The following is a 13,516-nucleotide window of genomic DNA, read 5'->3' on the forward strand; positions in this document are numbered from 1 at the left end:
ACGTATAAGACAGATTTGCAAAATTTTAGTTTGCATAGAACCAATTAACTATACAAGCAAAAATAGTGCATTCTCTATGCAGATATAGTCTGCAAATTTATTCTCATGTCCGATTTTCTGATGCATATGTTTAAACAAATGTAATTGCACATTTATATTCCATTGTAAAAAGTTATGATTTTAACATTACAAGTTAAAATTTTTAAAGTATCTAACTTACTAAAAAAAATCAAAAAAAAAAAAAACTGCTTACTAACTTTTGTGTCACTTTAAAAAAAACTTGAATGCAAGACTAAAACTGCACAGAATGATAGTAATTTTTTTTCTATTTGCACTTTTATTCTTTTCAGTTTTTTTCTTATTTAATTTATTTATTTTGAAAGGTTTATGGCAGTCTCAACAAACTATGAAAGAAGCTACTGATAGTGATGTTATGTCTCATATTACAATCCTGAATGCTGATGGTATATATTTGGCCTTATATTCGGCACTGCTATTAAATTTGAAACTCATTCGAAAAAATTATTACAGAGATCCTTCATGTGACATACCATTAACAGAAGTGAGTAATGCAGTGATGCATTTTCTGCATGTGATTTTTTTTTTTAAAAGGGTTTAACTTCAAGAGTTTTAAACTATGTATATACTTTCAGGAACAATTTATTGAAGAAGTTCATGGCAGTGGTGTTTTAGTTTACCTTTCTGCTGTTTGGCTTGCTGAGTTATATCAACAAGTTCTGGCCACGAATTTGCTTGAAGAAGCTGGTTATAAACCTGTGTCATTAGAAAATTATGCTCTGGTGAATCTGCTGTCTGGTATGACAAAGCAATAAATCTGGCTAGAACTATATTTCTATATTTTAAAATAACTATGGGTTCCTATTATGTGTAACTTGTAATTTTCTTAGCAATTAGGACTGTTTCAAAGTAATGAGTCGTTTATTTCTCAATCAGTACTTGACTTTATTTCAATGGTTTTAGTAGCAAACCTGTAAATTTGTTGTATTCTTTAAATGTTAAAATTTTTAATAATTGTATCCCAAAAAAGAGATTTTTTCTGAATGTAGGGTTGTATACTTAATGCAATTGTTTTTAGAAAACAGGAAAAACCACACCTGCTTATATGTAGACATTAATTTTTAAAAGCTGGGGAGGGTAATCGCCCTTAGTCTTTGATAGAAAAAAGTGGTTATTCTGTTTTAATAACCTTTGTTTTATTCATTGTGACAATATTTCTAACTGTGCATTATTATACTATTTTGGTAAGATTATGTGTGAGGTTAAATAGCTAATTGATTTAAAATGTTAAAAATGATATTTTACCATCACATTCAAAGTAAATTTATATGTAATATTTCTGTACTTGAAAGTAGATTAATTGGCTTTGTGGACTCTTTAAAAGCATTTTAAAGGAACATCATGTGACCTTTTTTTAATCAAAAAATATATATTGCGGGGGGGGGGGGGGGAATACTTTTTACTTTTCAGTGCTCCTTCCAAAAACTATTTCTGTATCCTCTTTTGTGTCAGTATATTGCATGTAATTCAATCAGTAAGTCATGCTTTAAACAAATAAATATTTTCCACTGATAAAAGCCTTTGCATATTGGTTTAAAGACCATGCTAAACTAAACAAGATTACATCATAAGAAATTTCTTCTGCTGTACGTATATTTCCTTAATGCATGCAATGTATCAATTCCCTATTGTATTTTTAGACATTGATCTTGATCATGGATGGAATAAGTAAGTGTGCCATTGTGTTATCAAAAGGCTAAAAAGTATTTCTGAATTACTGGGCAGACTCATATTGTTGCAGAAGAATTAGTAAATCTGTTTGTTGAATGATTGTTCTGTTGTAGAGAGCAATACTTAGTTCTAAAATTGTGACAGTACTAGCGAGTAGCTTAATCTTAAATTCTGTTTAAAGTGTGTAATAAATGAAAATATATTGTTTCTTATTGTTTAATGATCTTTAGATAAACTTCATTTCTTATGCTGTTTGTTTTTGTCTGTTTTAGAATGAGTTATTTTTTATTGCATCAGTAATATAAATTTTGGGTAATGTGTGCAAAACTTTGCTAATGAAGTGTTGATAGGGTTATGACTATATCAGGTTTTATTTATTTGTATATATATATGTCCCCCCCCCCCGAAAGAAATTAAATATAAGAACAAGTTGCTTGGCTGATGTTTATTTATGTGTTTGTTTTGTTACCAAATCATCATTTTTATATTTTTTATAATTGCATTCATTATTTTTGCATGGTTTTTCATTTGTTTATTGTATTAGCATTTTCTTCATTGATAGTTTTATTTATTTGCTTGCTTTTTGTTTTTCTTTTTGAATTTTAAGTTTGCTTGCTTTATTCTATTCTTTTTTTTTTTTCTTTCTTTTGATTTCAATTCATAGGTTTGCTCTTTGGTACTGATGCATGGTGGATTCACAATATTTCAGATGTTGATGGCCTAGGAAATTCTTTCCCAGGGGCTCAGCAGTTAGCTGACTACAGACGCTTAGAGAGAGCTATAGTGAACACCCAATCTACTCCTAATGTTGATGCAGGTAGTCAACTTTTTGATGCTCTCTGCTATTCTTCTTGACTTTGTTTTTTAAGCATTTAAAATAATAAGGCAGAAAATTCTCATTTAAGTTGTGTGTTTTACGTATTAGTCCAGGACATTTACCAAGGGCCATATTTCTCAGGCTATTAATCTGCAAATTATTTAAAAAAAAATAAATAAATAAGTAAATACATTGTCTGATTGTACTATGCAGGCTGCTACACATTGCATAATAAGCTACAGTAGAAGACCGTTATAACGCACGCCTCGGACCAGAGCTTTTGTGTTACACAGGTTATTGCGTTATATAGATCATTTCACAAATTTTGAAACTAATATTCAGAATATATCTATATATTAGCAATTCAGAATGAGTTTTATCTGCAATGAGTATTAAAGCACCAATAATACAATTAGTTATTCACAAATAAATATGTTTCACAATCAAAATCCTGCATTTCTGCTAGCTTCATGGTTTGCATAACAGCTGCATTTTCAAGAGCCATCTGGTATTTTTTGTTTACTATGAGTACTAATTTTCAATTTAAAAGTTTTGAAATAAGATGGAAAGATGAAAAACTTTCAAAATTTAATTTGCCTAACCATTTTTATGTTTGCAAAGCAAAACAGAGGGATTTTTTAAACTTCGAAACCTATTGTTTACTTCTGAAAAGTAGTGCGGTTTATAGAGAATTGGGTTATACAGGTCGGCGTTATAACAGTCTTCTACTGTATTTTGTTGAAGTAAGCAGTTTATGAACTGTTATTTTTTTGATATGTAAATTGGAGGCTCTTTTGATGCTTTATAATGCTTAAAGTACTAATTTTTGCTTAAACAAGTGCACATTTTTTTATGTTGCACTTCTGAATTGATTAGCAGCACTCTTTTTAAATGGAAGGAAATGTCGTCTTTCTATTTTCCATACAAAAGAGTAAATTTAAGTTGAATCACACTGGAAATTGTTGCTTTAAGACTTTTGTAATTCAGATTTGATCTTTTAGATTGGAATGTAATTGTTTTAGAATCAGATAATGCCATGCAAGGACAAACAGTGCCATTTTGCAAAAACTTGATTCTTTTTAAATTTTCAACTCAAAACAAATTTTGAGTGCTGATTGGTGCAAATTGGGTGCAAATGATTAGGGCGATTTGGTGTGAACGTTTATTTTTCTTATTTAATTGTTGTTTCTCCAATGTCACACGTGTTACATAATGTTAGCATTTACCAGTAATTGTGCATAAATCTTAGTGGTATAAACATAGTGGTATAAACAATTGTAAAACACTAAAACACTAATATGGTGGTAAAAATAATTACATGCCTTCTTTTTTGTGCATTTGAATTTTTATCTTTTCAACTATTACTCATAAGAAAAAGAAGTAGGAAAATATAAGTTGGTAAGCTATTTTTAAAAAGTTTTTAAAGTGTCATTAATATTTATTTCAGTGTCCCTTTTTATCTGTTTCTATGTTATTTTTAACTAGTGGTACCTGCACAGCTTTGCCCGTAGTAGAAAATTAAAAGGTCATGTGGTTGGCCTGTATATTTACAAATAATGAATGATGAATTTCTCGCCAATTTGCTATGCTTGCCGATGTTACAGTTCCACGTTATGATAATTTAGTAATTTACTCGCTCACATTGTGATAATTTGCTCGATGAAAAGTTCTTAAAATTGGAATAGGAAAAGAAGAAAATCTAATTTTCGAAAAATCGCTTCCAGGTGCACACCCCCATGCTACAAATTAATTTTGTACCAAATTTCATGAAAATCGGGCCGAACGATCTAGGTGCTACGTGCCTCACAGACATCCAGACAGACTTTCAGCTTTATTATTAGTTAAGATTTATACACTGATATTTTTTATAGTATTAAGGTTTATTTTTTTTCCTATAGGAAGAAAGTTCAGTCGAAGAATTTTGACTTGTTGCTGGGATACAATGCTAGAAGTTCTCTCAGTTTTATTAAATGGTACCAATTCATGTGGTATATCTAGTACTATAGGTTTCCTTCTTGGTACAGAAGGAGCAAAAGAGGAACACAGAAGAACTAAAGATGCAATTGCAGAAAATTTAGATGGATTACAAAGAGCAGCGAAATTATGTAATATTCTTGGTAAGTATTTTAAAAAAAAAGTGTTTTTGCACATTAATGTTGCTATTTTTGAAGTATTTTCTGTTATATTTAATATATATTTTGTTTTGTTTTTTATGTTATTTTGAATATTTTGCATTATATCTAGTTTGCATTATAGTATTATGTAGTTCAAGAGTGCAGTGAAGGTAAGAAATTGGGTGTTAAACTCTCGAAAGAGAAAACTAACTGTGTTAGTCATGTAGTTGCATACAGAGTTTCAGATTTACCTTGTCACAAATGTTGCATATATGCACAAATGCATTAATTTTTCTTTTTTTATTTTCTGTGTGTGCACAATAATGCGTAAGTGTATTCGCCAACTAAGACAATTCATAACAAATAAAAACTTCATACTTTTCACTTAACTTCACTTTTAGGTGTTTTTGGACTAGATACTATGTATTTGTACAAATATTTCCTATCGCATCTTACATGGTTTCATTTCTTTGTTTTAGGTTTACAATCAAACTGCAGTGCTGTATTTGCTCAACTAGCCATTGCATCATGTCCTTTGTCTGAGGATACTATTTTCCCTAAGCTTTCAAAGCTTGAATATCATCAGCATTTCAAGAAGTCCTTAATCCCTGGCAGAAGTAAAACTTTGCGTTTACATGCCTCACAAATTCTGAGCATGGATGTTATTTTAAGCAGAGGCCTTGAGTTGGGAAGTCACAGCCCTGATTGCTGGAAATATGTATTTCAGTGAGCTAATTATATCCTATGATTATTCTAATTTTATGTTTGTTACTGTATTACTTTATGTATATTGTGTTCCCCTCCCTTTTCTCTTCAGTTAAAGCATTTTAGATATGCATTGTCCTAAAAATTTTGAAATTTTTATGTTTAAAATTCTAGGTGTTGCCTTTTTGTTATCCAGTTAGAAAATACTTATTTCAGTGGCCATGGTAATATTCAGTCTGTTGTTTCTCGGCCTGTTCTCCAAACTATGAATCATTCTGATGGATTTGAATCATCTTCGTCAAGGTATGATACATTCAAAACTAAAATTAATAGTCTCTGATCGTATTTATTCATACAAATTATAACTATGAATAATATATGATTCAGAAAGAAATGAATTTTTTGTGACAAATTCATGTTTTTATAATCAAGTACTACAACTAGAGATATAAACCTCTCCCCCCCCCCTTTTTTTTAAACTTCCTTTTTTTTCTTTTGAATTTCTATGCTTTGTAGTTGATTTCTCCGTGTTTCTGACAGTTATAATCGTGCATAAATGTAAGTATCTATTCATAAGGTTTTTAATGATAGGGAGGGGTAAATAATAATGTTAATAATAATCATTGTTTAATTATTAATTTTTAAAAAAAGCAAAAATATAACATTGTGCTGCAAATGCTTTTATTTCAACCTGTCGGCTTTGATATGATTGACTGCATTGCTGTTGATAAAATATCCCATAATTAATTATTTATTTATTTTGCAGTAATGCATTCAATTCTGATGAACCTCCTTAAAACATATTTTATAGCTGAACACTTTTACTGCATTTAGTACACAAGGCATTTATTATTTTAGACTTTAAGTTTATTTTTTGCAATGTATATGATAGATTTAATTGCTTGTTTTTATTTTGAATATTTTTATTAAATTACTTTTTCAAATATTTTGCATTTTTAATATGTTTATTGTAATGTACGTAACATTCAATTTGTAAACAATAGTAGCAATTAAGTATTTAGGTTGTACATTCTTAGAAAACTACATAAGGAATAATTTTTGAAAAAAAGGTTTTTTTTTTTTTAAAAAATTTATAAACAGCGTTTTAAATGTTTTTTGATTATGTAATTAATCTAAATCAATTGTTTCAATTGTTCTAGTAACAATTATCTTGATTTATCCTCCATGCCTGGATCATCAGTACCTCCGAAACTTGATGTAAATGATATAATTAATCCAAACAGAGGCTTTGCACACACTTCAGATGTTATAAAAGATCATCAGTTGCTGGAAGCTATTGAAGCTCTTTCCCAGCAAGTAGACAGGTATAAGAAATTAATTTCTTGCTGCTGTTACAATGTTTGCTATGTGCAAGTTCATTTTTTTGATTTTGAGACTTGATTTGTTATACAATTAAAAATAGCAGGAGATTTCTTTCTAACATGACTATTAAACTGATACATAAATGTTGCAAAAAAAAAGTGTATTAAAATTGATAAACAAAAGTATAGTTATAACTAGTTTAGGTGTAGTGTACCCGAGAAAAAGTTGTTCATCACAGTGACTTTTAACGGAAGTAAGGAGTTAATTCTTAGTTACAATTAAAAGCAACTTTAGTTGTAACAAAGCAGAATGAGTAGTAAAATAGGGTTTGTGGCTAGAGAATGACAGGAGGGGGCAATACAAAAAAAGGGAAAGTCACTTTTTCAGAAATTAGCATCAAACTGCTTTTGTATTTTAAAAGATGAACATGATCTGGAAAACCTTGAAAGTTCTTGAATTTCATTATTTTTTCAAGGCTTTGATAGTCTTATTGGAATGAAGCACATATACATCTGGCAAGTTCTTGATTTTCTTTTTTCCCTCAAGCCAAGCATGTGCCGTAATTGGTATAGTAAAACTTACAACAGAAAGCTTCACTGAAAAAAGATAGGGGTTTTGCCAAAGGTGGGAAAATCATGGGAAAAACTTGAAAATCAATCCTGACAAAAATACATTTTTGCCACTTTGGCACCAAGTGGCAAAAGTGGATATTACTTTCAGGAATGTAACTGTGACCTTAATATGTTTTACAATTAAATATGCTGATTTAAAAGTATTGAATATAATTTAAATGGCTGTTTTATGTATCTTTTAAAATTATAGTTGCTGGGATAGACAAAATAATCACACCTGCCTCCCAAGAATTTGTTTTACTGTTAAAAATATATACTAATGAAAATTTTTCTGATATATTTTTTATACTTTGTTTTAGTATGTCATCAATTTATGTTTTGAGATTTTTTACAGTATTAAATGATAGTTTATTGCAGTTAGAACTATGCAAATTAACTAGTATTAAAGGCATCTTTCTGACTTGTAATGTAATCTGTTTCACTTAGTTCTGTTTCTTTCTTTCTTTCTTTTTTTTTTTTTCATTCATACCACATCCTTTATTTTTGCCCTAAAGATTCCTGGAATGTGTTTGAAAGTACTTGAATTTAATTCTGCAAACTGAATACACCCTGATTTTTACATCATCTTGCCTAAACTAGAGAACATTTGTTTACTTAATAGCAATGACTAATAAAATAGTGAATGTATAGAGCTGTTTCCGCTTTTGCAGTTTCAATACAATTGAATGTTCTTTCAAGTTTTTAAATTTTCCCAACAAAATTTACAATATAATTTTGTTTAATATATTGCCTGTTGTCTTTCATGGTTTTTTAGTTGTGATTACTATGATGTATTTTGTTTTTCAGGTTGTTTGAAGAAGCCGCTAGCAGGCTGAACCTATCTGCATTAATAAGTTTTCTTGTAGAGCTTTGTGCTGCTAGTCAAGTTCAGCTGTTCACACAAAATTACTCCAGATTTGCTTCTTCTAGCGGCCATGGTAGTAATTTATTGTTGTATCATTTAGGCGATGTAATGTTGAGGTGTGCCAGAGGTGGAAGACCGTTAATACATGTAATGAAAGCCTGGAGTGTGGTTGCTCCTCATTTTGTTGAGGTTGGTCTGTTAGAATAATTATTTTTTAAACATTAGTTGTTTGTGTTGAAACATACCTCTCAGATTCCTTATACAGTAAAACCCCTCTAATACGGACATTAACAGGACAATTTTTTTGTCTGCAATGGAGGGGTGTCTGCAGGACAGGGGTTTAATAATGTTATTTGCCTTGGAATCGTGGAATTAAAAACTGTCCGCACGAGGAGTGTCCATTAGGAGAGGCTTCACTGTACATTGAAATATATATATATATATATATATATACATATATATATATATATATATATATATATATCAGGGGCCCACAGGGCCCGTTCCCCCCCCCCCCCCCCCCCCCCCCCCCCCCCAGAACGCTAGTTTGAACAATTTTCAAAAATACTTTTTCTTTTTTATTATTGGAACAAAGATGAACGCGCTTTGAGAAAACGAAATGGCTTCAAAGTAAGCAGGGATGACGAGAGGTCATTTAAAACTTCCTCCTCTCTCCTTTTCGGCATTTATTTTTTGTGTAGTTAGGGACTAGTCGTTCATTACACTGCCTATTTCTTCTACTACCGCGGAGAGATCGTTTTCAACATTGCACCATCTCAAGTCCTATTTAAGAAGCACAATGATTCAAGAACGCTTAAACGGATTAGCACAGCTTTGTATTAACAAAGATATAGTTGTAGAACCAGATGAAGTTATTGGAGAACTAACCAAGAAACAACGACGGTTAAACTTTGTATTGCAGACAATAAGACAATTTTATAAGTGTACATATGCAATGTGGATATTTAGGGCTCATCAAGTGTAAGATATTTTATTGATTATTTTGTTGTATTTTTATGTGATTTCATGTCATTTTAACGTGTTCCTTTTTTTTCTTTCCTTGAATGATCTTAAAAATATGAATAGTTTAGAGCTTTTTGGTGATAAAAATTCGCATGCATTTTGATTTATTTCATTAATATAGTAAACGAAGTAATAACAAGTATTGATTTCCATTTATTAATTTGAACATCTTACCGCCATACTGTTGTTTCAAGTACTTTTAAGTTTATTCTTAACGTGATTTCAATTCTGACGTAAGAACAATTAATGTTTTTGCAACAGTTTTTGAATAAATTGCAAAACTTATACAATTTTAAGGAATTTTACTAAATAATATTAATAATAATAATAAATATATATTGATGTAAGGAAAGAGAGAACGCTGATAGAGTGTTGTGAAAAAAAAATTGTGCCCCCCCAAAAAATATTTTTTGGTTGCGCCCCTGATATATATATATATATATATATATATATATATATATGTAAACATCAATAGAACAATAAACAGACAAGGTTACAACACAAATAAATGACAGATGAAGCCAGTACTCTTCAGCAGTGGAAACTTCATCCTATGGTCGAAAGACCAAAAATTTTAATACTAGAACTAAGAATAGGATGTCCAATTCCGAAAAAGTCACCATTCATGAATACATTGGGCAAAAGCACCACATGTGAGAAATGAATGTAGATTTTTGGAATTAGGACCTAAAACTAAGCACTGGGATTTCGTCTCGGACATTAGAAGCCAAGGCTATCAATAATGTCCCTCCACAGTACCGCCAGCAAAAATCAAGTCTTACCTATATGTCCGGGTGTAAAAGTAAAATCCGCGTCCATCGGGGTCATTTTTGTGCCAGTCTACAAAAATAAAAACAAAATTAAGCCCATAAGTATGACAACCAAATAAATAAGTGTGTCATCCATAAAAACAGTTCCAAAGACATTCCAGGTCTACCGAAAAACTTAATTCACAAAAACATCATAAGCTGGAGTCCAAACAATTGGTTTACTCTAGAAAAAATCAGACATGTGACAAGTAAGATGGTTACAGTGAAGCGAAGTGTTGGTTAAAGGCAATACTAGAGAAAATACTATTTACGAGATTATTTGGGGAATGGTTTTCAAGTAGTTTATTTTTAAGTAGATTAATTTCTTGGTTGAATGCTGTAACCGTGTTGCAGATCCTGATGGCTTGTGAAACAATGATGCCAATAAAAACTTTTTTACTGAGGCAAGAAGAGAAACTTTGCAGACAGTTAACTTTGAATTGAAAATTCACCTCTTTTATCATAAATAGTGGTTTCACAGTTAAAGTCAATATCAATTTTAATGTCAAGGAAGTTAAAAATTTTACTATTAGAACTAATCTTTTTTAATGTGAGGGAGTTATGATAAATATTTTTGTCGAGTTTAGAAAAGTTGGAGTAGTTGATACATAATAAATCATCAATATATCTGCAACAAAAAGGTGTAGTACTAGGATTATTAATAGAAAATTTTCTTTCATAGAACAAAAGAAAAAGGTTAGCTAGGGTAGAACTAAAGTTAGCAACCATAGCAATACCATTAATTTGTTGAAAGCAAGAATTGCCATTTTTGAATGCAAAATTTAAAAAGTTTGAGAAAAAAGTCTTCATTAATATTGAGTGAAGTATTGACAGTTTTAAAAAGTTTGGCTGAAAACAAACAAGATGGCTCCCTTGTATCATAGGAAATAAAATGTGATGTCATTACTGCCACCTGTTAATGAGAAATGGCATTTTGTGTTTGGGTAACGGAGATGAGAATTTATTGTGTGACGTAATTCCTTTTCCTACTAAAATGAACTAAAACACATTATTAAAAAGTTAAATATACTTAAACAATTAATATTTGTGAACCTTCTGAGAGAAATAATAAATAAATATATATATACTTTTAATTAAACAAGGGTTTAAGCAACATAAAAAGTCACACCAGGTGTGTGACATTCCACGGAGGTGAGAATTTACATGTTGGGAATCAAAAATATATTAAAATAAAAAGTATTATTAAAAAATGGTTGGCAGGTTGAAATATATTTATGTTTGATGAAATTAAAAAACATTATTAAATGATTAATAATGTTCCTTAATGATTTTGCTGCAAAATGTGTGTGACAGTAAAGTTACACTTTTTGAAGAATGGCCCATATGAAACAGCAAGAAGCAAAGGGATGTAAGTGGCAAAATGAAAAATTTAGAGATAACCAGTACAAATGGTAGGTGAACCTTTCTTTTTGGGGCAAGACATAGTACTAGTAGCCCTGGTAGATCCTGTTATACAGCATGATTTTGAAAAATGTTTCAGTGAAAGCCTACCAAGGACCTTATCTTTAAACATGTTTTACTCAAAACTTGAAAATGTCCACTTACATCCCTTTGTTTCTCTCCACCTCATATAAATTTCTAATCTTGTATAGTGTCATTTTATCAAAGCAGAAGCTTTTTTCTTAGGTTTTTCATTGCATTGCATTTTTATTTACTGCTACTAAAAATTTACATTTGATTGTTTTCCCAAAGGCAGCTTGCCACAAGGATAGCATGATATCAAAGAAAGGAGTTACAACTATTCATGATATTGTGAGCGCTCTTCTGTCTTCAAATTCTGAACTTCCTCATTTTCATTTTAACGAAGCACTCTTCAAACCATTTGAAAATTTATTGTGTCTAGAGCTATGTGATACTGACATTCAAGAGCAGGTAAGTTCCAACATTTGAACAGAGCCATCTTGAGTAAATGTTCAATATAATTATTTAGCATATTAAGAATATTATTAATGTTATTATTTATTATGTTAATCAAAGTATAATTATTACTTTAAAAAAAAATTCTTCTGTAACACATAGTTTGATCTTTGTAACTAAAACATAACATAATACATTTTTACTTTTATGTTTGTTGAGAAATTTGTGTTTCTCTTTAAACTGTACTTATTTGCTGTGGTTGAGAATCTTCATCTGACTAATCTTAGCTTTGGCACTTATTGCAATGAAACAAACTTTTAAAAGAATTTAGCAAAAATGAATAAGATAAAAATAATAAAATAAAATGAGTATCAATAGTAATTAATAAATAAATGATGAGAACCTTGCATGAATTAGAATTATGTAATTTTGTTTTCGTTTTCTTGTGCAATTTTTTATTTATTAAATTTTTAGTCTCTATTTATGATAAATAGAGCAGTAGAACAATTACTGATGAGATGCATAGACAGAGATTTAATGAATAAATAAGAATTTTCTTACAACATTTACATTATATTATTCTTTGTCGGCTAAAAGTTTTCTCTGATATTTCTGATTTTTCATTTTTAGATTGTCAGTTCTATATGTGAATTTGTAGAAGGTTGTTGCACTGAAATACGTTCTGGATGGAGACCTTTGTTTGGAGCTTTGCGAGCTGTTAGAATTCCTAGTATTTCAGCTGATATCAATGAATCAGGCATTGAAAAAGAGCACATTCACCACCTGAGAGTTGTATTGGATGTTTTTGAAGCATTTCTTCGAACAGATAACGTGTTTGTGTTTGCTTATGCTGCTGTTGACTGTCTTCTGTGCTTGCTAAAGCATGTAAAAGGACCTGGTAATTTTGTTTTTTAAATGTTATGTCAAATTATTAGTTGCTTTACGGCACACATTTTTTTTCTTTCCACAAATGTTCAATATGTGAAACTTTTGTGATGCTGTTGATATCAAGATTAAAGTTTTAATTCTTGTCTCACTCACTGTAACATGTCACCAACACTGGTAGCAAATGTGTTTGTGATCATTTGGCATAAATCTTGTAAATCACCTAGCATAAGGGGGAAGAACACACAATCATTGATATAAACCCTTAAAAAAAATCACATGGAGTATGGTCAGGAGAGCATGGAGACCACGGAAGGAGGCGAATGTTGTCATCTGACCATTCAAACATCTTTTAAACTTTGAATTTATCTTCGACTCCTAGTTGGGTCAAACAAAAAATATTTTAAACCCATTTCATCCCAAACATGCACCAAAACGCCTTCTGCGGAAGATCACTTTTTAGATTTTTTTTTTTGAGCGACATAGATGCATCTTTTAGAACAAATACTTTACATGCAATATACCAGACAGCCCAGTTCACTAGCTCACCATTTAGTAAATAATTGATTTAAAAAAAAAGAATCTTTCGTATGTAACGTAAATTAAGAGATAATGTTATTTTTTTCTGTAAAAAATTTGTTTATCGCCAAAAAAATACAATGCACCTGTGTTCTAACAAGCAATTGAAACATGCTCTCTCTGTGCTATGTTCAATGAATATCTTCTCTATATCATGC

The 13,516-nt window shown here is 30.4% G+C and overlaps 1 protein-coding gene across 1 annotated transcript in view; it reads left to right on the plus strand.

The window, feature by feature from the left end:
* Window positions 1–13,516, plus strand: part of LOC129226368 (brefeldin A-inhibited guanine nucleotide-exchange protein 3-like) — a 129,138-nt gene that overhangs the window by 71,182 nt on the left and 44,440 nt on the right. The window contains exons 21-30 of the mRNA XM_054860972.1: window positions 384–562; window positions 654–816; window positions 2,459–2,566; window positions 4,465–4,683; window positions 5,160–5,406; window positions 5,560–5,688; window positions 6,546–6,710; window positions 8,127–8,373; window positions 11,730–11,909; window positions 12,525–12,792. Coding sequence (XP_054716947.1) covers window positions 384–562; window positions 654–816; window positions 2,459–2,566; window positions 4,465–4,683; window positions 5,160–5,406; window positions 5,560–5,688; window positions 6,546–6,710; window positions 8,127–8,373; window positions 11,730–11,909; window positions 12,525–12,792 — 1,905 coding nt within the window. The remainder of the gene's footprint in view (window positions 1–383; window positions 563–653; window positions 817–2,458; window positions 2,567–4,464; window positions 4,684–5,159; window positions 5,407–5,559; window positions 5,689–6,545; window positions 6,711–8,126; window positions 8,374–11,729; window positions 11,910–12,524; window positions 12,793–13,516) is intronic.

This window comes from Uloborus diversus, chromosome 7, assembly GCF_026930045.1.
Source record: "Uloborus diversus isolate 005 chromosome 7, Udiv.v.3.1, whole genome shotgun sequence".
In the NCBI taxonomy this organism is placed as follows: domain Eukaryota; kingdom Metazoa; phylum Arthropoda; class Arachnida; order Araneae; family Uloboridae; genus Uloborus; species Uloborus diversus.